The 24,744-nt window shown below is 35.9% G+C and overlaps 6 protein-coding genes across 6 annotated transcripts; 2 read left to right on the top strand and 4 right to left on the bottom strand.

Annotated features, from left to right (window-relative positions):
- Positions 1-2,591: 2,591 nt before the first annotated feature.
- On the top strand, positions 2,592-5,369 carry LOC110688256. Its single transcript, XM_021864976.1, has 6 exons — positions 2,592-2,866; positions 3,072-3,186; positions 3,710-4,050; positions 4,469-4,564; positions 4,716-4,775; positions 4,858-5,369. The coding sequence occupies exons 2-6, from the start codon at positions 3,081-3,083 to the stop codon at positions 5,053-5,055; spliced, it is 801 nt and encodes a 266-aa protein (XP_021720668.1). The 5' UTR covers positions 2,592-2,866; positions 3,072-3,080; the 3' UTR covers positions 5,056-5,369.
- Positions 5,370-6,012: 643 nt separating this feature from the next.
- On the top strand, positions 6,013-9,325 carry LOC110688255 (putative serine/threonine-protein kinase-like protein CCR3). Its single transcript, XM_021864975.1, has one exon. The coding sequence runs from the start codon at positions 6,388-6,390 to the stop codon at positions 8,875-8,877; it is 2,490 nt and encodes an 829-aa protein (XP_021720667.1). The 5' UTR covers positions 6,013-6,387; the 3' UTR covers positions 8,878-9,325.
- Positions 9,326-9,818: 493 nt separating this feature from the next.
- On the bottom strand, positions 9,819-12,771 carry LOC110688577 (phosphoinositide phospholipase C 2-like). The gene is made up of 7 exons (XM_021865346.1): positions 12,451-12,771; positions 12,030-12,370; positions 11,201-11,311; positions 10,706-10,829; positions 10,417-10,575; positions 10,210-10,305; positions 9,819-10,091 (listed from the first exon to the last, which is right to left on the bottom strand). The coding sequence occupies exons 1-7, from the start codon at positions 12,769-12,771 to the stop codon at positions 9,819-9,821; spliced, it is 1,425 nt and encodes a 474-aa protein (XP_021721038.1).
- A 938-nt stretch (positions 12,772-13,709) lies between these two features.
- Positions 13,710-17,192, bottom strand: LOC110688252 (phosphoinositide phospholipase C 2-like). The gene is made up of 9 exons (XM_021864973.1): positions 16,725-17,192; positions 16,270-16,466; positions 15,826-15,961; positions 15,487-15,729; positions 15,202-15,404; positions 14,763-14,880; positions 14,487-14,639; positions 14,278-14,364; positions 13,710-14,160 (listed from the first exon to the last, which is right to left on the bottom strand). Exons 1-9 carry the CDS (start codon positions 17,127-17,129, stop codon positions 13,861-13,863), a joined length of 1,842 nt encoding a protein of 613 aa, XP_021720665.1. The 5' UTR covers positions 17,130-17,192; the 3' UTR covers positions 13,710-13,860.
- Positions 17,193-17,559: 367 nt separating this feature from the next.
- On the bottom strand, positions 17,560-20,541 carry LOC110688253 (phosphoinositide phospholipase C 1-like). The gene is made up of 9 exons (XM_021864974.1): positions 20,166-20,541; positions 19,812-20,014; positions 19,604-19,739; positions 19,291-19,500; positions 18,996-19,198; positions 18,618-18,735; positions 18,384-18,530; positions 18,103-18,189; positions 17,560-17,997 (listed from the first exon to the last, which is right to left on the bottom strand). Exons 1-9 carry the CDS (start codon positions 20,514-20,516, stop codon positions 17,698-17,700), a joined length of 1,755 nt encoding a protein of 584 aa, XP_021720666.1. The 5' UTR covers positions 20,517-20,541; the 3' UTR covers positions 17,560-17,697.
- Positions 20,542-21,070: 529 nt separating this feature from the next.
- LOC110688251 (phosphoinositide phospholipase C 6-like) lies at positions 21,071-24,278 on the bottom strand. The gene is made up of 9 exons (XM_021864972.1): positions 23,678-24,278; positions 23,380-23,576; positions 23,156-23,291; positions 22,881-23,072; positions 22,563-22,798; positions 22,114-22,231; positions 21,832-21,984; positions 21,660-21,746; positions 21,071-21,569 (listed from the first exon to the last, which is right to left on the bottom strand). Exons 1-9 carry the CDS (start codon positions 24,008-24,010, stop codon positions 21,276-21,278), a joined length of 1,746 nt encoding a protein of 581 aa, XP_021720664.1. The 5' UTR covers positions 24,011-24,278; the 3' UTR covers positions 21,071-21,275.
- Positions 24,279-24,744: the final 466 nt, after the last annotated feature.

Here is a 24,744-nt window from a genome sequence, read left to right as displayed (position 1 = left end):
AAGTGAAGATGTGCCACAATTTAATTGAAACAATGCATATTTTTTTGCGAGAAATTTGGTTGATATTAGGAGTTGTATCAACTTGAATGTTAGTATTAATTAGTTGTAATGAAAATTATTAATGCATGTTGATGAATTCATATCAAAATCTTACTAGTAATAAGTACTTAACTTGACATGTATATATGTGTCGCTGTGTGAGAATAACAATTATTTTTCGAGATTAAGTCGACGAAATAGAATTGATATGTCAATGTATTTCTTAGTCCAATTATGCCTAAACAAAACTGTGAACCATATTGACCTCGATCTAACCTAGCTCGGGCTTGGGTGCATCATATTTACCCATAAACATGACCCGAGTCACCCGACTCAATACATCAAGCCAAATCGAAGCAAGTGTTTTTGTTTATATGTGTCCCGCCAACTCCACTTTCAACCATATATATTTCTTTCTTTGGTGATATAATTCCACTTTTGAATATGTTCAATTATTACCACGTACGTTTATTCCCTTTATTTTTTCCTTCAAGGTGAAATCAATAGGGATTAGCCACATAATTTAAATGGATGACTACTTTGAATGTGAGAAGATAAGATGTCAATGGCAAGTAATGGGGCATCAAATTAAATGTGACCTTTGAGGAGGTCCAAACACCTTTAGAATGATAGCGTGACATCTTGCCATTTGCCAATCTTTGATTCATATTCCTTGTGCAAAGCATATATTCAACCTTCCACTAACTTCATGAAAATAGTAGATTATCGTTTTATCACCCTATTTATTTATTTATATTTAAATGCTAAGTCCCATCCTTTTCAAAACAATACACTAACTATTTATTTTTCTGTGGACAAAAAGATTAAAAAAAATGTTTACCATCTAATCACGATAGGACATAATTTTATGCCAGGATGTATGATAAAATATTAAAAAATGTCATAAACTGATTTAAATCGACTGTAAACTTATTCTAAAATTATCAAAACTTGTTTATAAAATTCAAAATCTCCTATTTTTATTGATAAAGTTGCTCTATTTATAATAAATTTACACGGCTGTTTTACTGTATTCTTTATAAAACTTACTTGTATCTTTTAAAAATCACCTCTTAATGCACATAAAAGATTACTCCAAAACACATCAAAAGGTTATCCCGAAATTGGATAAAGGTTACTCTAAAGCTGGGTGCCCAATAAAATTACGTACTATACACACGATGCATCCGAAAGATTTTATTCTTGTCGGTTTGTTGTTTATGTAAATAAATTTTTTCGTGTATTTGTCAGCTAGGTATCTAAAAACCTCTTGAATTCATTCATGTAAGGTTTGTTAGATGCTTATATATCCTTATCATATCTTGATTTACTTTTAAGGCTCTACAATCACACATGACACATGAAGCAAAAACAAATCTTAAGGTGGATTTTCGTAATCATATCTCTAGGATAAGGAAACAGGAAAATTAATATTCTCATTTTCAAGTTGAAAGCTATAGTTCACACAACTTACACTAAGCTTAAAGATTTAATTAAGCACTATAGTTTCAATTTGAATGAACAACTATAAATTCCTCTCATTATATACTTATTATTTATGGTCATTTTTTCACTCCACTAAGTCAGCAAAGTTCTCCTTGGTATTTCCACTTATACACACATATTTGTACCAAAAATGGTTGCTTTTCTTGCTATGGCGTATTGGCATTAACATAACATAGGCATTTTGCATACATGGCTTCTTTTTTTCGAGTACTTTAACAAGTTGCCTCATTATTTTTTTAATCAATAGTTTGTTATCGGTACGGCCCAATCACGGCTTCCTTTCTAGCTGTCAAGGAAAGTATGAAATTGAGAAGATATGCTAATTTCATCTTATTTCACTTATTTTATTTAATTAAAAAACAAAGTTCAAGAAAAGGATAAGTTTATTTTAAGAAGGAAAATGCTATACATAAACCTTAGGGCTACATATAAGCATTAAATACACACTAGAAAAGTAAGTTTAGATTATATTAGATTTAACAAATATAATGGCTACCCAACTTTAATTTGTGAATATGTTTATAAGCTAAGCTAAGTCCAGTACAAACATTTATAACTAAAATAATATCAAACACGTTTAATGTAGAGAAATTAGGAACTTATAAGCTATATATTTAATTGAAAATTAAATGAATAAAATGATGTATACAAGATTCAATCTTATGTCCTGCTTCGTATATACGGTGTACCACCTTAACTCCAATTAACTAAACTAATTAACATCCACAATACAGTCGTACTTGTACTCTCTCATAAATTTATATATTAGCAAAGACAATAAGATATATCAAACACCAAACAAGCTTGATAGAGTTGGTAAAGAGCTCACCTTGTAATTTTGAGGTTATGTGTTCGAGCCCCACCAACTAACTTATTTGCTTGGGAGTAGGGATATTTCCTTACCTCACCCCACTACTCTCAAGTCTCAAATATTGACCTGCTGACTTCACCTGAGTGTATACGAAGTACTCCGCACTTTGTAGATAGAAAAAACAAAAGTTTTGGGCTGAACTTATCTCTTGAAAAAACACAATTTCCGCACTTTGTAGATAGAAAAAACAAAAGTTTTGGGCTGAACTTATCTCTTGAAAAAACACAATTGGGCTAGTCTACAACAAACCCAAAATACGAGTGGACCATTTTGCAAAATTGCACTCTTAAACCCTACACAAAAAACCTTCGTTACATTATCCGCCATTTTTATTAACTCAATACTTCATTCAAAACGTCGACGTTTACTTACTTCTTTCAATTTCTGTACATGGTGTTCCTCACCTACACATAGATCAAAGAAAAAAGAGGGGAGACAATTCAATACTGGGTAAGTTACTTCAAAATCTCCATTTCTTTGCATTTCTAACATTTGATTTTTATCAAATTGAATTTTTTGGGGGGTTTCTTGAGGAAATGTGGGAAATGTTATTTTGATTGATTAAACCCTAAAAAGCAAAGATTATAGCTTTAGAATTTATGGGTTTTGCTCATTTATCATTTTAATTTAATATTTGTTTGAATAATATTTTCAGGAGCCAGAAATGAGGCCTTTTCGGGTAGCAATGCGATCTGTAAGTGATGGATTCTATCATCATCAGTTTAAGCGGTCTATGACTGTCAGGACCCTTTCCACCGATTTTAATTCTGGTAATTTTTATGTATGAGATTAAATTTTCTTGTTTATTTATTTGGGTATTTCATTTATACTTAAATTCCCAATCTTATTTGCTGAAAAATTTATTGCTGTAACCTGTGAGCCTATAATTAGTTGTTGGAAAGTTGGAATTTAGGTGGTATTGTGGAGAATTGATATGAAATCATTGTTTTTCATGACTTTAAATCATAATAGTTTGGCATGGATTGAAGTAACAGCTAATTAGTGAGATAGGATCTGTAAATTTTGGAATTCGATGTCGTTGAGGACATGGCATTGGATTTATGCTGGATAATTAGTATAGTAGATAGTACATTTTAGTTATAAGGTCATTCTGGTGAGTTTGTAGAATGTGGAAGTTGCAGCTTGAAATCACGCGAATTATAATTACCCTTGCTTGTTTGTAGAATCATAGTAGTATATTGTTTTCCTATTAAGTTGTGAGTTGCAAATTAATGTTTGAGATTCCTTGTATCCCATGGTGTAATGTGTTTGGATTGTCCTGATTTTCGATAGGTCAAGGCAATGGTGAGAACAAGGATGCCAATACATCTGAGTCCACTGATGACTTTGAGAGCCGCATATTTGGTGGGATCTCTGAGGGTAATTCCAATGCTTTCTTCCGGAAGCTTGACAGAGTTGAGAAGGCTCGGTTTGGACTGGGGACGAACTCTGGTTTTGGTGGACAAGACCAGTTTGGAGCCGATGATAGTTTCACATCATTGATGGATGGGATGGAAGGGAGACTGAAGGAGGCAGCTAAATATTTTGAATTCAATCCGGATGAGATTAGCCAAGAAGATTATACATTTAGAACAGACATGAATTTCAAGTCTGGTATGACATATAACCCTGAGGTATGTAGCTGAAAACATGAGACGTTTGACATGCATATATATATTGCAATTATTGGTGTTTCTGTTGCAATTAGAGTTTCATGCAACTTAGCTCATATCTTTCCTAGATTTGTTCTTGCATCAGTGTTGTAACATCTGTTAATTAGCTGTGAAATCTGTACTTTCATGGAGCTTAATTTGGTTTTGGTCCTATTTTACTTAACCATTTATTACACTGTTAGAAACTTAGAACCTATTTTGGATACAAGTGCATAAAACTTTGCTGAAATGGACGGTTTGACACTTGACTGATACCCAAAATTCTCCCCATTTTTCGACTTTTACTGCCTGATCGATGTAGTTTTGATTTTGTGCTATTTGATTTGCATATGCCGAATTCAAATCCTCGAATATTTATCTGTTATATTCTTCAACGTAGGACCTCGATCTTAGGAAACCAGGAGTTTGGAAGCCTAGTAAACGAGCTGAGTTCCAAGTAACTACGGAGGAGGTTCTCAAGAAAGCAGATTTTCGGGTAAGCATGTGATGGCCTTCAGTACACTTAAGTTTGTTTCATTTAAAGGAATCAGTTTTTTTTTTTGCTGGTTTAACTTTTCTCTTTAAATCTTGAATTGGACTGGTGGTAGATGTCATGTCTCAGCAACATATGTGATTAAATTGTGCAGAATGTAAGATTCCTTGCCAGCTTTTTGACTGAAGCTGGAATACTCAACAAGAGGAGCAAGGTAATGTTTCATCTCAATTTTGACAAGTTTTTTTTTCTCTGGAATGTGAATTCTGAACTCTAGTACTTTATCTATCATGAAGACTGGAATTAGTGCTAAAGCCCAAAGGAAAGTTGCAAGGGAGATCAAGACAGCCCGAGCTTTTGGATTGTTGCCTTTCACAACGATGGGGACAAAACAATATGTATTTGGAAAAACAATGGAGGATCTCGATGCAGATTTTCAGTTGGACGAGTATAGTATTCCACCTGAAGATATCGTTCAGGATACTGCTGCATGATAATGCTCGCCAGTGACACATTTAAATTTCATCTTATCCTGAGTATAAGTTAGCACATGATCCCAGTTCAGCAGTGGCGTGTAATTTTGTGCATTCAGGCAAGCTAGTGAAATTATATGATCGTAATGATGCATCATTACTTATTTTTCCTTAAATTTCTCCATTTTGAATTCCGTGGATGGTTACTTGTTCTTCTAGCTCTTTTTGTAGAATATTATTCTCCCTGTTTGATAATGAAGATGAATGCAAAACTGTCATTACATTCCCTTGTTATACAAATTCAATGAGCTATATACCATTATTATCTTCTTCCTCCTTTTCCACGATCTTTATTTTGCTTTTCTTGGTGTTATTCTTTATATCTATAGACCAATGCTTTCATGTTTCAGTCATCTAATGAAATTTAATCTACACGCTCATTTGTACTTCGGCTTGAACTATTGCTGTTAGTTTCCTAGATTAATAAGAAGTTAAGTGTTTTGTACTTTTTTGTAAGAGCAAAGATAATGAAGAAGACAATTTCTTATTGTTAGGCAAATTGATTTCTGCCATGTGGTCGTTATTAATATTTAGTGAATACATGCTCTCCCTCACAATTGTCCCCTGTATTGCAGGGGTGGGTGGAATTGAGTAAGCATTGAAAAAGCATTTAGTTGCAATTAATTTGTGACGGAGGGAGTATATAGATGAGGTTTGGCAAGTGTGTCTGGGGGTGGGTTGTTGCTTTCGAACATCGGAGTTTACTAGTCAGGTTCTATTGCCTTGACCTGGTTAGAGGGAAAATTTAATAGCTGCCTGTGAGTATGTGATGTTTTCAAATTAGCTTGTTTCTTCTTTACATTGGATAACTATTAAATTAAGCCCTGATCTGCTCACGACATGGTATTCTAACAATGGCAGTTATATTAAGATACTATTTCAGTATAAAAAATTCAAGATGATAACAATATTAAAAGAATTCGTGCTGGCCATTTTAGACTCTACCTCCCTCAAACATCCAGTTAATTATCATCTTATGTCCAGCTACCTGTTAATTTTTGGTCAATTCTATTGTTTAATCGAAATTTATATCTACATCTTTAGTCCAACTTGATTCTGCAAACTCCCATCAATGTAAGGATACAAGAAAAAAAATAAAATCAAATGAAATGAAATTTAACCTTTAGCTGTCTTGTATTCTTCTGTCAGATTTAAGATTTTATTCTTCACCTTTCTTGTTAATTTTTGAAATGGGCCTGCATTCATCCCTTTCGTTTTCTGTATTACTCGTCCAATCATTCTTCTTCTACTTGCTTCCATGCCTACAATCTATTTTTCCTTGAAACTCTTTCCATGAAGAAGAAAACCATCTTTTTTTCTCTTGTCAGAAGATGTCAATTGCTTCCTGTTCTCTTAAGTCTCTTTTTCCTTCGTACTTGTACCATAGTTAGGGGCCTTGGCTCCTCCTCCACCATTGCTGCCATCCATGGTTTTAACACCGTTTGTGGCATACTTGTGGGGAAATCGCAGGGGATCCAATGTTTTCAGCAGGGTAGAATGTTTTCTGCCCTGCCAAACATCTCCTACGAAGCCATATCTGGTGGGCGTGATTTCTTCTGTGGCCTCAGTTCTGGTGGTTCCGATCTCTTTTGTTGGGACACGGGATTTTCCAATTCCAGTATCATTGGCAAGATAGTTTACCATAATACCCTTTCCCCGCTGACTGATTTAGCAGTTGGGGATGATCAAGTTTGTGCAGTGCAGGCAAGAACAGGCATCATCCAATGTTGGGAAAGAGAAGGAAGACTCCGTCTCCTCTCCCCAGCTTTGCCCCCCGTGGGAGAAACTGGTTTCCTTGCCATCACGTCAGGTGATGGGTTTTCCTGTGGAATAGTGAAGGATGAGAGGAATGTCTTGTGTTGGGGTGAAAATGGGATAGGGGACTTTATTGAGAGAGAGTTTGGTAGTCTGTCAATGCTGAGTTTAGTTGCTGGGAAATCTCATGTTTGTGGAATTGCTTATTCTGGTTTATTAATTTGTAAAGGACTTAATGATTCAGGCCAACTTGATGTCCCTTCAGAAAAACCTTTCCACTTTTCGGAGCTTGCTCTTAGTGGGACTTACTCATGTGCCTTGCAAAGGAACAATGGCTCGGTTATCTGCTGGGGCAATGGAGGAAATACATCAGTTATCACCGACCAGAAGATTCAGAAGCTCTCATTTGAGTCAATCATTTCTGGTGCAGATTACACCTGTGGTCTGAGATCCGATGATTTTACTGTGAACTGCTGGGGTCCTGGCTGGTCTGGTAAGCTTGATACTTTGCTTCCCCTGCCAAGTATGATTCCTGGTAAATGTGTCAGAGAATCTTGTCAACTTTGTGGTGTGTTTCCGGGTTCAGAGGCACTCTGTAGTGGTGATACAGTTATTTGCAGATCATGTGTAATTGAGCTTCCACTTCCATTAAGTTCCAGAATAAATCTAGAGGCAGAGAATGTTTCTCAGCCACTACCATCACCAGTTGCAATTTCACCATCATATTTAGTTTCATCGTTACCATCGAAAAAGGAAAAGCACCGGCCTCTCTGGGCATACGAGATATTTGGGTTTGTTGGTATCATTTCTGGAATATTTGCCTTTGCTTACTTCATATACCTTAAAAGATTAGGTTGCTCAAAAGTTAGGAAGGATCGGGATGTTGTGAAGGATAAAGAGCTTAATTCTATTGGGAGTAGCAATGCTGCTGAATCAGCTTTTGTAGCAAGTAATGCTTCCAGTGCACCTCAGTCAAGATCATCATCGATCACACAGCTCAGTTCTATGGCCTTGGGACGTACCAGGAGCTGGGATAGTTCGTCAAAGCACGTGGAGAAGGCAGAGGTGTTCACCCTATGTGAGCTTGCTGCTGCTACAAAAAATTTCTCCTTGGAGAATAAGATTGGGAGAGGGAGTTTTGGGACTGTGTATAAAGGAATACTCTCTAATGCTGGTTGTGAAGTGGCCATTAAGAGGGAAGAAATCTGTGCGAGAAGCAAGAGAGGATATGCTTTTGAATCAGAACTGATGCTCTTAACTCGGGTTCACCACAAGCATTTGGTGGGTCTAGTCGGGTTTTGTGAAGAGCAAAATGAGAGGTTACTGGTTTATAAATATATGAGTAATGGAGCTCTGCATGATCATTTGCATAGCTACAACACTCAGAAAAGTAGCAGCCCCTTGAATTCCTGGAGGATGAGAATCAAGATTGCTTTAGATGCTGCAAGAGGGATTGAGTACCTTCACAACTATGCAGTCCCACCCATTATTCATCGGGATATTAAGAGTTCAAACATCCTTCTTGATGCAAATTGGGTTGGCAGAGTATCCGACTTTGGCTTGTCATTGAAGGGTCCTGAGAATGAGGAAGGGAGTATGTCGATTAAACCAGTTGGGACTGTTGGGTATATCGATCCTGAGTACTATGTTTTAAAGGTTTTGACAACTAAGAGTGATGTTTATGGATTTGGGGTGGTTTTGTTGGAACTATTGACGGGAAAGAAGGCCGTATTCAAGGAGGGTGAAAAAAGTGGGCCCACTGGTGTGGTGGAGTATGCAGGTCCCTTCATTGTGGCTGGGGAAGTCTGGAAGGTGTTGGATAAACGGGTAGAAATGCCAGTAATGAACGAGTCTGAGGCCGTTGAGCTTCTGGCATACACTGCGATGATGTGCGTAAACTTAGAGGGGAAAGAGAGGCCAACAATGTCTGATGTAGTTTCCAACTTGGAGAGGGCCTTAACACTTTGTAAAGGCAGCTCTGGTACCTTCTCTCCCAACTTTTATTCTTTCAGTGAAATAATAGCCTAAGCAGCAAATATTACCTGCATTTATTTTTCTTTTCTTTCTAATTTCTAGTACTTTTTGCTTAATTTTGTTTCCTTATTTTTGCTATTTGATTTAGTGCTGTCCCTTCTTAGCTACTGAATTAGTGTAAATGAAGAAATTTAGTGGAGTTTAATTATTGAAGGGAACCTTGCTTGAGTGGAGTGTGATTGTATATCAGCTTGATGCATATTTAAGACTGGATTCCAGTATTTTTGAACTTTATGAATCAAAGCTTCATTGATTTCCCAATATGTATTCCTTCTAAAATTAGTTGTCCTATTGTCCTAACCTCTTATAATTTAGGATATGCATGATTTTACAAAATATTGACATGATTTTACAAAATATAATCTTTATGGCTGTGTTACTTTCTAAGGGCATGCTAGCAAAGCCTGTTGCAAATCCTTTCTATAGCTCCATTGAGATATCTTAAATATAGCATACGTATAATGTGACTATTAGTTCCGGACTCAGTGGGTATATTGTTTGTGGATGGATTTTCCGCCATTCATGGCAATGATCGCGTTCTTACCCTTCCACATAGTCAATCTTATAGGGAAGCATGTCTGCACTGCTTTGTTATAGGGAAGTCAATCATAGAGCTTAGGCTCAAAATGACAAGCTGCTGATAGTCTATACACTGGAAAACATCTTTGTTGAGGCGAAGTTGTAAACTTAGACGTGGAGCAGCAATGTGCTGTTCTGTTTTTTTTTTTAAAAAGATTTTTTATTTATAAAATATAGGGCACACATAATTTAGATGATACTGAGTCTGAGGGTTCAACTTTCAAGGGCGGACTAGCCGGACTTGAGAAAATTTTATTTGTGGAAGAATAATCTTAAACTAATTAGTGCTTATTCTCTGCTGAAAACTCATCGAAGATGCTGCTGTTAGATCGGATCATCAGTATTGATATGTGCTGTCAGTTAAACTCAAAGCGCATAAGAATCCCCTTCTTGTCATACAATGGAACAGACCTGATTCCACTTCTGAGTAGCCAGACCGGCAAACAAGTTTGGCCTCCAAAGTCATGAGTCCTGTCGGTGTCAAATTCTTTGACCTCTATCAGCAGCATTGCTAATTCAGGAACAGTTAAGGGGAACTTGAACTCTTGATCCCATACTGGAACCCACTGATCCATGACTGGTACTGTTTTTTCTCTTGCCTCGTCTACTGGGACTCCCACAATTTCAACCTGGGAAAGAAAGAGTGATTAGAGAACTACAAAAATCAGTCCTGTCATTATTCTAAGCTTGTAAACTGTAATGGGATGAAAAAGTGCAAATACTCGTAGAACGTTTAGTTAGACTAACTGCTGTGAAGAAATCTGGTGGGGAGTAATCACTTTCAAACTCTTCCTCTTCACTGTTGAAGTCCAAATGCCAGCCAGTACCCAAATATACCTTTACCTGTACATTAACCAAGCGAGGAAAGCAAAAAAAATATCGAAATCTACATAGTTAGAAATCTTGTTAGCATGCATATTCTTAATTGTGGTTATTTAATGAAGATGAGCTCACCTTTAAAATCTTTTTAACAGGGCGCCATTCTGTACGATCGAAAATCTTATTATTCAGCAAGATATTTGGCTTTTTAACATAACCAGTAGGTCTTTTACAGTCTTGGTTGAGTTGTGCCCTAAACAACCCTTGCATTACCCATAGATGCTTGTCAAAATTCTGTTACAAAATATATTGTCAAAAAAGAATCAGATTGACAAGTAGGCACAGATGAAGTTCTGGTTGGGGATAGTTGAATACTTCACACAAAGGGTCTTCCATGAATGTAAGTGTTTATACATAAATTTACCTGAGGATTGATTGCGACCATCTGAGCCCTGCGTGTCCAGCCAATAAGAGGGTCAAAATTTTTAGTGAAAACTGCTGGATCATCAGAGTTGGGATAAACTGCTAGTAGTTTCGTCTGGGTTAAACTAAAGGAAAGTATTTCTTTATCAGAAGTTGATACAGACATGTTCACTACTTGAAATGAAAGTGACCCAACTTAACAAACAAAAGCTATATTACATGGTTAGATTGAATTAAAGATTGAATTTAAACTAGTTTTTATTAGATCCGAAAGACTGAACGCTCCATAATTTGAATCAAATGAACACAAACAGATTCCCATTTAAATAACCTGTTTTCACATCTACTTATATGATTCAGAAAATGTATAATGTAAATTCTGTTGATTGTAAAAAAATTAAAAAAAAAAAAAAAAAACACTGTCAAGTTGTTTAGATTAAAAAGCAGCAGCAACAGAAAAAAAATCCAGAAATCAGCAGTTGTATATTTTGCTAACCTGGTATACTCAGTACTTCTAGCAGATTCTATCTCGTTTTCGGTCAATCTCAAAATTCCACTGTTTTCTGGATTCTCATTGTAATTACAAATATAATAAGTCTTTTTTGTCCTGCAAAATCAACTGTATTAGGCTTTACGCTTTTTAAGAGCTTGAGGAAAGTTTTTAAATATATGCTGTTATAAGTCCAGACTAACGCTCGTGTTTGTTGGTGACGGTTCATGTCTCACCTTCTTTCTGGTTAAAATTATAAAGTTCTTTTTCAGAGAGTCTAGAGATGCATCCAAAGCTCCTTTGTGATGACACAATTTATGATTGTTCTTATTCTCAAATTTTTTGATCCGCTGCAGGAATAAGGGGGCTTTGTAATTATTTCATTTTAGAAAAGAAGTTAGGATGGAAAATCGTAATTTGATGAGAAAAAAAAGATTCAATGTTTTAAAAGATCCGAGCAAATTCTACTCTCAATTTTCCTGGCATGATAACTCACCTCAATTATCTCTTTCTGGAGATCATCTGATGGATCTGATTCAAATTGCTGCACTAGAATTATTATGAGGGGGAATTCAGAAGTGACAAATGCATTTTCACCGATAGTCTTCAAACATTTTTTTAGTGTGATTGGCGCGGTATCCTGTCATATGTTGTTTGAGCTTAAAATTCCAGTTGAATACAAGAGAACTGTAAACTAATTAATAGCCAAAATAAAGATGCAGAAACAAAGAACAAGAAGGTTAATTTCTGCATTTTGCATTTGTCATTTATGATTGCAAATACGACCAACTAATGAAAGTTTAAATCTTAACATAATACGAGTCATGGTATATACCCCGGATGAGAAATAGTAATGCCCTTCTTATCTGAGTTCAGCCACACATCCAATTCAATAACTCTGATACCCATCAACAAAGCCTTTTCGATTGCTGTAATACTGTTACGGAATTTCTCCTGCTCTTTTTTATCTTGATTGTTACTAGGCTCACCATCACCATCCGACTTGGACTCTGACTCTCCCCTGTGGCCTTTCCGGAGACAAGAAGGCATAGTGATCGTCTTTGCTGCTGCAGATTTGATAGGATTTTGGCTTTTGTTCCGTTCCAAGTAGGAACAATTGCTTGTGTATACAAAATAGTGCGCTAACTTAGCGTTCCCATCAAACTCCGGCATTTTCTGTCCCAGAAATTAGCAGGCTTTCTAAGTAAATAAATGAACTAACATGCTAACTAGATACATACAGTAAGTAACTATACCTTTTTATCTAAGGGATGATTTTCGCTGCTGAGAAGATACGCAAAGAAGCCATTCTTACTGAGACTGGTTCTACGAAAGTTGGCGAATCCCTTCAGTTTTCTTGAAGCTATGATTTTTGGTGCAAGCTTTACAGCATGCTTCTCCGCCACATCTTGATGTTTCTTGAGATATTCAGCCAGGTTAGGTGTTCGTATTCTATCCCTATCATGTTCTTTGTATTCGTTGAACAAATTCGTCACATCATCTGGAGGTGATGAGGGCCAATGACTCTTAAACCAACGTCTGTAGCAATAATTCAAGTTTCCATATATCTCCGACATGATGTCTTATTTTAAAGAAGACAATGGAGAACGGATAGGAAGAGGATTAATTATATTACGGCTTAGGAAACTTTATTGTTTGCAGAATAAGATAACCGAAGAACATTTTTTTAATAAGGTTGAAGAGAGGGTGTATGTAAATGTGTTTCATGCATGCTGTTTAGAATTTCTCCTTAGCTAGTTAAAGTAAGAATATATACCGGTTCTTGTCTTAAAACTTTTGTCAAAGTGATCAATAAGTTTTGGTTACTTCTCTTGAACTTGTTATGTATTTGTTAGATTTGAGAACCCGCTTAGCGGAGTTTCTCGAAATAACAGAACATTCAGCCAGAATTTATTAGACGTGAGTAGAGGGTGAAGGAAAGTGAACAAAAGTTGACAGTTTTGAGAGGGTATAAGTGTTTTCTTCTTATTAAGTTATCCCACAGAAGAAGTGGGTATGAATTAAAGAATTAGCATATTTTTCATGTTGATTTTCAACTTTATGCAATAAATTTTCATTCCTTTATTTTGTTTTCCTGTAGAGCCAAAAATATGCAGCCCAAAAAATTTGCTAAAACTGGGGAATTTGGGTCGAGTTGGTCTAAGATCAACATGATAAGAAAATGCTAATCGTGCCTGGACACCCGAAAATATGGCCTGAACGGCAGCCCAAAGTTTGCTCGAATCAGGCCGGTCCATGCTTGATTAGCTTGCCTTTTCTTCATAGTGTATGATATAAGCAATAGAATGAAGCATAGTCACTACTTTTTCAGCTTTCTGAGTAAAATCACTCTAAAATCCAGCTCAGTTTTGGTAACTGACTACTGTGTTTTTTCTTCCTAATTTCAGAGCCTGTTTTACCTTCAAACTGGTTTTAAAAGGTCTATTGTTTGCTTGTAACTGACACTTTTAATCGTTTTCTTAGCAATGTTATGTCAATATGAGATAAGAGAAAGTTCTCAGCAATGAAATCATTGTTGCTGAATAAGATTGCAGCAGTCATACAGATTTCTGAATGCATATAAATTATGTTACATCTCAGGTAAAATACTTAACACATACTCTGATTACTATCTTAACTACAGAAAAGGTACAAGTTATAGTAAGTTAGCTTCCTAGTAACTGAAAACTCATAAGAAGTTTGACATACTTGTATTTCTCCCCCTTCTTGTTATACAACGGTATTGCTCGGATGCCAGTCTGAAGCTCTGAGACAGGCAAACAAGTTTGGCCTCCAAAGTCATGCCTTCGACTCATGTTATAGTCGCGAACTTCAATTCTCAAGAGGGCTAGTTCAGGAACTGTTAATGGAAATTCAAACTCCTCATTCCATAGAGGGACCCACTGATCTACTATAGGCACTGTCTTCACCTTCTTCTTATCACCTGGAACTCCTAACATGTGAAGCTACAACCACAAATGAAACACAATTCTCTCAAAACAGTTAAATTTTGGCAAAATACTAGGCAATGCATTGCTTCTTGACTGCTAATGATTTTGAATGAAGATTTTGTATTAGCTGACCTTAGTAAAGAAATCTGGCGGCGAATATTGGTTAAAATGTTTGTGATGGAAATCCAAATGCCATCCATCCCCCATGTATAACTTTACCTGTTCATTAGAGTCTATATAGATTAAGATACTAGATCATATATACTTCTGTAAACAGAGAGGGCGCGGTGTTTCTGTTTATCCTATTAATATTTGAATGACTGCTTGATGAAACCACAAACCTTTAAAGTTTTCTTGACTTTCCTTCTTATGCTGGGATCGAAAACCTCGTTATTTGGACCACAGCTCAAAAGGAAGTCTGGTTTTTTGACATAGCCACAACCACCATTTGCTCTAAACATTCCTTGCATCATCCATAGGTACTTTCCATATCCCTTTCAAGTACATAAGTAGAAATGAATGTAAGGCAATATTAATCAGTCCTTTTATTCTTCTGTACTGAATGCAACCGTTTGAATAAGCAGAAAGTGAAGGTGAATAAATTTAGAGATGTAAACCTGCATATTGAATGCAACCATTTGAGCTCCATGTGCCCAGCCAATGAAAGGATCGTAATTTGAAGATAGAATTCGAGTACCCTTTGGGTATACTCTTAACAAGTTCTTCTGAGTAAATCTGGACAAAGGATAGAAATAGTTACATACTCTGACAGGAGCTATAGAATTCTGAAGAATTAGCGTAAACTGTTTAGGATCATTCTGATATGTACATAACCAACACTTCAAAAAATAGAGCAAAGACCAAGTATATTCAAAATGCTTCAGTTTGGTCTGTGATCATTATTGCAGCCACACTTTCTATGTTTAGAGACTAAGAATTTCTTCATAAGAGAAAAGATCTCTCTTAAAGCATCATTATATCTTTTTTACCTTGTATAGTTATAACACAAAAGACGAGTACAGTATAAGAAAATGTATCAAGTCTATTATAACTAACCGGATGATATCAGTTGCACGAGTCCTTACAGCATATTCCAGCTTCTGCTCTTTCAGACTCAAACGGGCAACTCTCTTAGAATCACCTTTAAGTAAGTTTTCCTGGCCACCTTTCCGCTTTACAGCATGAATGGAAATCAACCTCTTATATTCAGGAATGACTGCATCCTCCTCCTCGTCCTCCTCTTCTTCCATCTTATATTGCTGCCATAGAGGTTACTTAAACATTAAGATAAAAATGTTTCAGAATTATAAAGAACCTCTGAATTCTAGTTACAATGTTAACCTGAATCTGTGCATCTTCTTTGATCCTATGTCTGGATTCACCTGTATCTCCTAATGTAAGTATTGAAATGTCATTAAAATCCTTAATCTTATGCTCATTAGGTTCTTCTTCCTTGAGATTGTCACCGGATTCTTTTGGTGGTTTGGTCGATATCAGAATCTTTCTCTTCAAAGATTCAGGTGACGGGAATTCTGAAAAATCCATGCCAGGGAAGAGTATGTTTCCAAATGTTTTATTCACCATCTGAATTAAGAAAAAGAGGTCCTATTATGATCAATGCAACTGATATTACGCTACAATATAAATAGAGTAACATTTAGCCTATGTGAATAAACTTTCCTGAGCAACTTTGGCCTGAAGAAAAGAGTCTAAGTGGTCTTCAAATGTAATAATGACAGGGTAATCTGAAGCATAGAAGGCATTTTCCTTGATTGCCTCCAAACACTTGATAAGTTCCACAGGAGAAGTCATTGTCCTGTTGGTTTCAACAAAGTTTAAGTTTACCAGGAAGTAGCAGAAACTTATATATACACGAATCCAAGTTTTTATTTGACCCTCAGATTATATCAAGTAGTCTTTTTAATCAAAGAATGTGACAACGGGTGCATGGTAATACAAGGGTGCCTAATATTAATAATTTGGTGTTTGTGGAGGGACTTGTGTTGAGTATTGAGAATTTGAGAAAGCATATCCTGTCTTATGCTAAAAACTGAGAAAATCTGAACTACTCAGTCTTAGGTATATAAATCAAATTGGATAGACTTTTCTGTCAAGTGTACATACCCTCCATGGTAAACTTCCACATCGTTCCTTTTCGAGTTGGGCCACAAATCCAGCTCAATGACCCTGACACCGCTTCTTAAGGCTTTAATGATCGGCTCAATGCTGCTTGCGCTGCTGAGCTGATTCCCTGTCAAGTAAGAATTGTGGCCTGTGTAGAGGAAATAGTGAGCCAAAGGAGCATTCATGTCATGGTGCACCTGAGAGTAGCCAAAATTTTACAGGATGTTCAGAAACTCAGAACAAGCCACAGTACTATGTCAGAGATATTTTTGAACAAATGTCAGAGAATTTTTGAACAGAAGATGAAAAGTATTTTAACAAAACTTTTGGTAACTAAATTATTACAGAAAGTAAATTTTATCACAAAGTAAATTTCATTGAATCCATCAATTAAAGGGTAAATCTTGTAATTTCTTGTATTTGCAAAAACTGGTTGAGCTAAAGGTGCTACTTACCCCAAGAGGTGCAAGAGGAGGATTTAGATCCCCAAAAAGATATCTAAAGAAGGCATCAAGGTTAAGGCCTAGCCTGTGGAAGACGTGGTGATGTTTCAGACTGTTGAAAATAGCTTGAGCATGTTCAAGTGTAGCCTTCTCTTCCCCTTGAAAATCTACCAAAAATTTATGCAGGCTTTCGACAGTCATCACTCCGTTGTCAGAGTACTCATTGAACAAGTTCACAACATCCTCTGGAGGCTCTGCCATTCTCAGCTTGAACATGCGCCGGTAACAGAAACAGAACTCATATGCCTGTTTAGACATTTTTGTCTGATAGATTTTGTTTCGCGAGAGAAATCTTGTTAGTTCTTGATCCTTTGTTCTAAGAAGTTGCCTTTCATGTATTAAAGGAGCGATAGACATTAGCTACTTTCCATTAGAAAAATGAAGATAGAGATTTTTTCCTGATATTCTGCAAGAATCTTAAAACTCTAGTAACAGTACTTCTACAATAATTTTTTCTTATGGAATTTCCTTTTGCCAAAGTGGGAATAAATTCTCTTGTTGTTTCCACTTCTTTTGCTATTGTATATTATTGTCAGTCTTCACGTTTTCCTTTAAAATAAAGTACAATAAATACACAAAGGAAAGTTTCAGTTATCAGTAACAAAAATGTTAATTTATGCCTGTTTCTCCCTATTGGTATTTTTTTATCAATCCCTCCTTAATATAGCCAAAACAATCAAGCCAAGTATATTCGATTTTATATGAACTTTGTATATTTTCGCCGTTGTATAAACTGCATGCTGATGCTTTAAAGTTAACTACAAGTTAATTAGTATGTGTTATAAGTAGGAATATAAGGGAAAAATGTTCATCTATATACTGAATTATTGGCATATTACTAATTCAAATAAAGTGAATGTGGTTCAGAGAACATACATAGCAGGAAGCTATAGTAATTATGAAAAGATTAATTACAGTCAGTTAGCTATATTGGTAACAATTGAAATCGCATGAGAAGTTTAATGTGATCATATTTCTCTCCTTTTTTCCCATACAACGGAACAGCTCGGATGCCACTCTGTAACTCCAAGACTGGCAAGCAAGTCTGGCCTCCAAAGGCATGCCTTCCGTCTAAGTCGTGTTCACGAACTTCAATTCTTAGGAGGGCAAGTTCAGGTGCTGTCAAGGGGAACTCAAATTCCTGGTTCCACATTGGCACCCACTGATCCTCGATAGGCCTTGTTTTACACTTCTTTATGTCTGCTGGGACTCCACAAATTGCAACCTACACAGAAATGAGCACAAAACTGTCAGTGCAAATGACAATGTATGTATGTATATATGTATGTATGATCAGTGACCAGGAGAAAACATTTGGTTATTATCTGACCTTAGTAAAGAAATCTGGTGGAGAAAATGGATCAAAACTTGTTCGGCGAAATTGCAAATGCCACCCATACCCCATATATAGTTTTATCTGTACAATGAAGATTATTAGGCTTCACTCAGAAAGGAACTTGTTATTCCTTGTTTGAACTGTTTTCCTCAATCTGAACTTCAATGGAATAAATTTTATTTGTGCTTCATGAGCTTATTTTTGTAAGATGAAATAAACAAAATCAAAGTTTTGTATGTAATCCTAGTTCTACTAGAGAATGCTAGCTGAAAGACCTTTAAAATTATCTTGAGTGGTCTTCCAATACTGCTGGGATCAAAGGGCTCATCACTTAATAACAAGAAATCTGGCTTTCTCACGTAACCACAGCCGCCATTAGCTCTAAACATCCCTTGCATGATCCAAAGGTATTTTCCATAACCCTGTCGAGACCAGAGGAAAGTAATTAACCTGCATCAGGCTGAATCATTAATTCTTCTACTGGCAAAAACTACAGATTTCCAAGTTACCTGCATGTTGAATGCTACCATTTGAGCTCCGTGTGTCCATCCAATTAGAGGATCATAATTTGAAGAAAAAACGCGTGTTCCCTTTGGATATACCCTGAGTAGGTTCCTCTGAGTAAACCTGAGGGGGGTTGGCTTTGGTGAGGAAACACCAAAACATGTATCTATTATCCAAAGGACTAACTAGTATAGTCTTACATGGCTTTTTGCTTTATGTCATAAGACTCATAACCATACTTATATCAATCATGATAATTTTGAAAACTGACAACAAAAATACAGGAACCTGTCTTTTCTGGTTTCCAAAAACTTGTTTCAGTTTTCTAAGAACCTCAAATTTAGCAACAATGACAAACAAATTTAATCTGTTTTATCACTTACTTGACAATGTCACTTGCATGAGTTTTCACAGCATTTTTCAGCTTCTCCTCGCTCATACTCAACCGAGCAACTCTCTGAGTATGTTCATTCAAAAGCTTTTTTAGTCCATCATCATCTCCATGTTTCAGCTTGATAGCATGAATAGCAATCAAATGCAAATACTCAGGAGCAGCGGCCTCCTCTTCACATTCTTCTTCATTGTCCTGTTGTATTGCAGATATCAAGGTTGTTTAGGGAAGCAAAAAGTAAAGCTCAATATGAGGGAATTCATAGTTTTAATGCTATCAAGATAAACCTTAATTGCTATATCTTCAAGTTCATCATTATGTTCTTGTTGGTTGATGTCATTATGTTCTTGTTGGATGATGCTATCAAGTGAGTTTTTTGGCGGCTTGGTTGATATCAGTATCTTTCCCTTCAACTGTTCAGGTGAAGGGAATGCAACAAATTCCACTCCAGATTCCAATCCAGGATACAGCATTGCTCCAAAAATATCACTGACCATCTGAATTCAAGGAACTATATAGAAGAGTTAATATCAGATATGATAGCATAATTCCAACAGATTAAAAACATAGGTATATATATATTATGTTTTAGCAACTCTCCTTGGCCACATTAGCTTGAAGATCAGAAGTCAAGTGATCTTCAAAAGTAATGATGACAGGGTATTTCGAGGCAACGAAAGCATTATCCCTGATTGCTTCCAAACATTTGTTGAGTTTCACTGGAGAGGTCATTGTCCTGCAAGTATGAAAATTTCAAATTAAGCAAACTATGTAACCCTTTGTTAAGGTGTGAATCTTAGAAGCATACCCTCCATGAAAAACTTGGATATCATTTTTGTTATTCTTGCTTGGCCATAAATCTAGCTCGATGACCCTGACACCGCTTAATAAGGCCTTGATGATCGGCTTAATGCTGCTCTTGCTGCTGAGTTGATTTCCTGTCAAGTAGGAATTATGGCCTGTGTATAGGAAGTAATGAGCCAGAGGTTCATTCATGTTCTGATGCACAACCTGTAGTAACCAATTATAAGGAAGCGCGATTATGCTTTGTCCAAAAAATGTAACACAGAAATATACTGCATTACTGATATTACAGTTTCTGTATGACTAGATCATGTAGGTAATCATAGAAAAGAGTGTAAGAAATTTGAAAGATTATTACCCTAGGGTGTGCAAGAGCAGGATTTTGGTCCCCGGAAAGATATTGGAAGAAGGCGTCAAGGTTAAGACTTCTTCTCAGGAAGACATGATGATGCTTGATACTATTGAATATGTCTTGAGCACTTTCAATAGTGTGATGTTCTCCTTGATAATCATTCAAAAACTGGTGCAGTTTTTCGACTGTCATCACCCCTTTGTCAGAGTACTCGTTGAACAAGTTCACGATGTCTGGTGGAGGTTCTGCCATTCTCAGCTTGAACATACGCCGGAAGAAGAAACAGAATCTGTATGACTGCTTAGGTTTATTTAATTGGTCAGCTGTTGGTGTAAACAGTGTTTTCATGTTATTCATTTTTGTAACAGTCTGGTCATCTGGTGTTTCTATCTGACATAAGGTGTTTAGGTAATAAATAGGAAGTGAAAAGAATACTTGTTGGTTAATTAAAATATTGTGCTTTGGAGTTGCCTCTTGCCAAAGTTAGAATATATACTCAAGGCATCCCCTCATATAATTTATCCTTTTATTCGGCTAACATAGTACTAACAACATAAGTATACATGTACTTCATCAACACATGAAGCATATTTCTTAGAATTTGTGGTCTGCAACAGATGAATGGTTGGAAAAGTACTGTACACTTTGGCCTTGTTTCGCGATTCATTTGATTCATTTTATTATATTGATTTAGCTTTGGCTTTTCAATGTGGTCAAATAGACAAAGAAAGAAATACAATATGTAAGGTTATTTTGCAGTAGCTTTTGATTTTCTAGCCCAAGAGTTCGGAGATTCTGCACATAAAAAAGTTCATCGACAATATCTTTGGAAACGATCAATAAAAACAATTGACCCAGACAACTAACTATATTGGTCGATCAAACAAGTCAAGTGAACCAGCCAACAATTAAATCTTGATTGACAAAACAAAGCCTTTATTTATTGCTCATTTGTTCTGTACTATAGTTTAATCATCTCATCGTAAACCCCGGAATGAAGCCAAAATTTTACACATATTACAAAACTTCAAGGAGATCAAAAGAGGTACATGCTCACAAATGATACATAAGGACACCATCTCATGAACAAAATACTCACAGTATGTATAGGTATATTTACGCGAATATAAACTGCATCAAAAGCTTAACAGAAGCATATTTCTCGCCTTTGTAATTATAAAGGGGGACTGCATGAATCCCTGGTTTCAATTCTCGGACAGGCAAGCAACTCTGCCCACCAAAATCATCCTTATCAGTTGTATCATATTCATGAACTTCGATTCTCAGCAAAGCTAGTTCAGGAACTGTTAAAGGAAAACTGAACTCTTCGTTCCAAGCCGGTCTCCAGTGATCCTCTATCACCTTTGTTTTCTTCATCAGTTTATCTGCTGGCGCTCCAGCTATGCCTACCTGTAATATATCACTCAAAGTTTCATAGTTAGCTAAAGTTATACAGTACAATATATAATATAAAGTGGTTAAGATTATGGTTTGGTTTACCTTAACATAGAAATCTGGTGGTGAAAATGTGTCAAAATGAGTTTGTCTGAAATCTTCGCGCCACCCATCTCCAATGTATACTTTCACCTAAACAATCCACATATTTCTTTCAGATGAAACAAATTTTAGAGATGAATGATAATAAATCGAGTTTATTTAGAGATTAAGTCACCTTTAATGTTGTCTTGATTGATGAATCTGCTTTTGGATCAAAAACTTGGTCATCAGGACCTGAATTCAAAAGAAAATCAGGCTTTTTTACATAACCACAGCCTCCATTGGCTCTAAACATCCCATGCATCAACCAAAGTTGTTTTCCATGGCCCTGTCAACATACGCGATTAATTAACTTGTTAAGTGCATTATAAACATTAGCTTTGATATAATATACCAAAACATTATATAGACATATAGTCTATAGAGCATAAGAGTTATGTTGTTTAGGACAGTTAACCTGCATGTTAAACGCAACCATTTGAGCACCATACATCCAACCAAGAATAGGCTCGTAATTGGAAGAGTTGAACCGCGTAACCTTAGGGAAAATCCTCAGAATATTTTTCTGGGTGTACCTGGAGATTGATGAAAAACATTAGACATTCAAACAATGATACAAGTTTTACAGGACAATACTAGTAGAAAAAATGCTACAGTTGTAAGACAAACCAATGAACCATGATAATAAGGCCAAATATCACATGGCTCAGTTTGACCTCAGCCCAACCCTTTAATTGCCTACCATAACACATGGCTTGCTTGAGGCATGTGCAAAGTCTATACAATTTGGGCCAGACATGAACTGGCCCACTTAAGGCCCACTCAAATAAATTCACACAGGCTATATCTATTGAAATAATTTTATTAATAAAAAGTTATGCCACATTTGAAGAAATAGTAAGTTACCTTATGATACGAGTTCCATGAGAAGTGGTTGCCTTTGCTAGAAGTTGCTCACTCCAACTCAGACGGCTGACCTTAATAGGATCCACCTTAAGTGACTCCTTCAATTCACCCCTTTTTATACCCGGAATCGTTATCATTTTCTTATACTCGGCCGGTCTTTCTTGCAGCGAAGGGTCGTCGTAGTCACACACTTCTCGTTCAACACTATTTCCATTTCCACTTTTCTCATTGTTGGCCTGTTAGAAACAAAAAATATTAAAAAAAACCATCATTGAAACATACAAACATAAAAATTAGAATTCTTTACTTAAAAAGAACCTTAAACTCTTGTTCTTCAATAGAAGGCTCCTTGCTACCACTGCTATTTTTGGCATTTTCGGCAGTAAGATACTCCTTGGGAGGTTTTGTTGATACGAGAACCTTATACTTCAATTCTTCAGGGGAAGGGAAATCCTTTAAAATCTCAGTTTCGGGGTAGAACAACATATCCTCGAAAACTTGAATAATCATCTTCAAATTCGAACCATGAATAATCAATACTTAATTAATCTATTAAATCCATAAAAACTGCACATATATGTAAATGTACATACTTCTGCTACTTTCGCTTGTAGAGTTGGATTGAGATGATCTTCGAGAGTCAAAATCACAGGATAAGGAGATGCACAAAATGCATATTCTTTAATGGATTTCAGACATTTGAGAAGATCCACTGGAGTTGTAAGAGTCCTATAACAAAAAAAAAAAGTTAATCAAACCAAAAAAGTTTAAAAAAGAAATGAACAAAAAAAGGAAGGTTATTATTATGATTACATACTTTCCATGCAAAACATGAACATCTTGTTTGTTAGGAGTAGGCCAAAGATCAAGCTCAATAACTCTTACACCTCTCTGTAATGCTTGAATGATCGGAACATCGCTGCAATCGCTACTGATTTGATTGCCTGTTAAGTATGAATTATGGCCTGTGTATATGAAATAATGGGATATTGGAGCGTTCATATCTTGATGAACCTATCATATTTCCAAAAAAAACATAAACTTTCACATTAATAAAATATAAACTAGTTAGTAACTTGTTATATTGACAACATGAATGATTAGTATGAACTAACCTGAGGGTTAATAGGCGGATTAAGATCAGTTGAGAAAAGATAAGAGAAAAACTCATCAAGACTTAGAGTTTTTCTAGCAGTGTTACTGAAAATAGGCATGTGAGGGTGCTTTCTTCTTGACTTGATCTCTTCAATAATCTTCTCTGCGTCGGCTAATGTCGTCGCCTTGGATTCACCTTGCACCTCGATCATCAACTTCTGGAGGTGTTCCGCCGTCATTTGGGGCCCACATTCGGCGTATTTGTCAAAGAATTGCTTGATATCCGAAGGCGGCTGTAACTCCGCCTTCACAAACTTTCTGGTAAAACACCCAAATATCCTGAAACTCTCCATTCTTTCTTTAGTGAAAAAAAACACAAAGTGAGATCCTCTGTTTTAAAAACAGGGGAAATAGACCATGTATGGTGCTTTCACAACCCAAGTAAATTCTTTATATTTGCTAGCTGTTGACTAGACATACAAAAGCACACTTTCACAAAAGTTACTCTCTAGTCTTTATGTTTATGTTTACGTTCTTTCTTTGAAAAATATATACATATACCTATTGAGTACGTGTACGTTAATTATTGCATTGGTATTTACTCTGTAATTAAATATAATGAAATTGGCAAAAATTGTGACTAAACAAGACCCAAAAAAAAAAAAATATATATATATATATATTACACGTATTGCTAAAATGACTTGTAAATCCTAAAAATATTGTAATGATAAAACAAGTTTTCTTATAGGATAATATACAATATTGGTTAACTAGAGAAGACTTTAAAATTAAGGGTAGCTCGTAGCTGTTGATAAATTATCGCTTTGTTATAATTTCTTTTTTAACTTGTAGAGTTGTAGTTGATTGGTTAGTTGTAAATATAATCCACTTAATGTATTTTAAAATTGAATAATCAACTTTCACATGACATCGACTGATTGGCAATTAAGCCTTAAAGCCAGAAATGTCACCCTCATTTTTATTTTATATATTTTTTAATTTAATTTAATTTAATTTTTTTTTTAATTCTTCTTTTTAAGTTTTGTACCAGTACCAGAGGTCATTTAAATGATTAGGTTTGTGC

This window comes from Chenopodium quinoa, unplaced genomic scaffold, assembly GCF_001683475.1.
Source record: "Chenopodium quinoa cultivar QQ74 unplaced genomic scaffold, ASM168347v1, whole genome shotgun sequence".
In the NCBI taxonomy this organism is placed as follows: Eukaryota; Viridiplantae; Streptophyta; class Magnoliopsida; order Caryophyllales; family Amaranthaceae; genus Chenopodium; species Chenopodium quinoa.
Note: the sequence above shows the minus strand (reverse complement) of the source record. Positions and strands in the feature narration are given on the sequence as shown.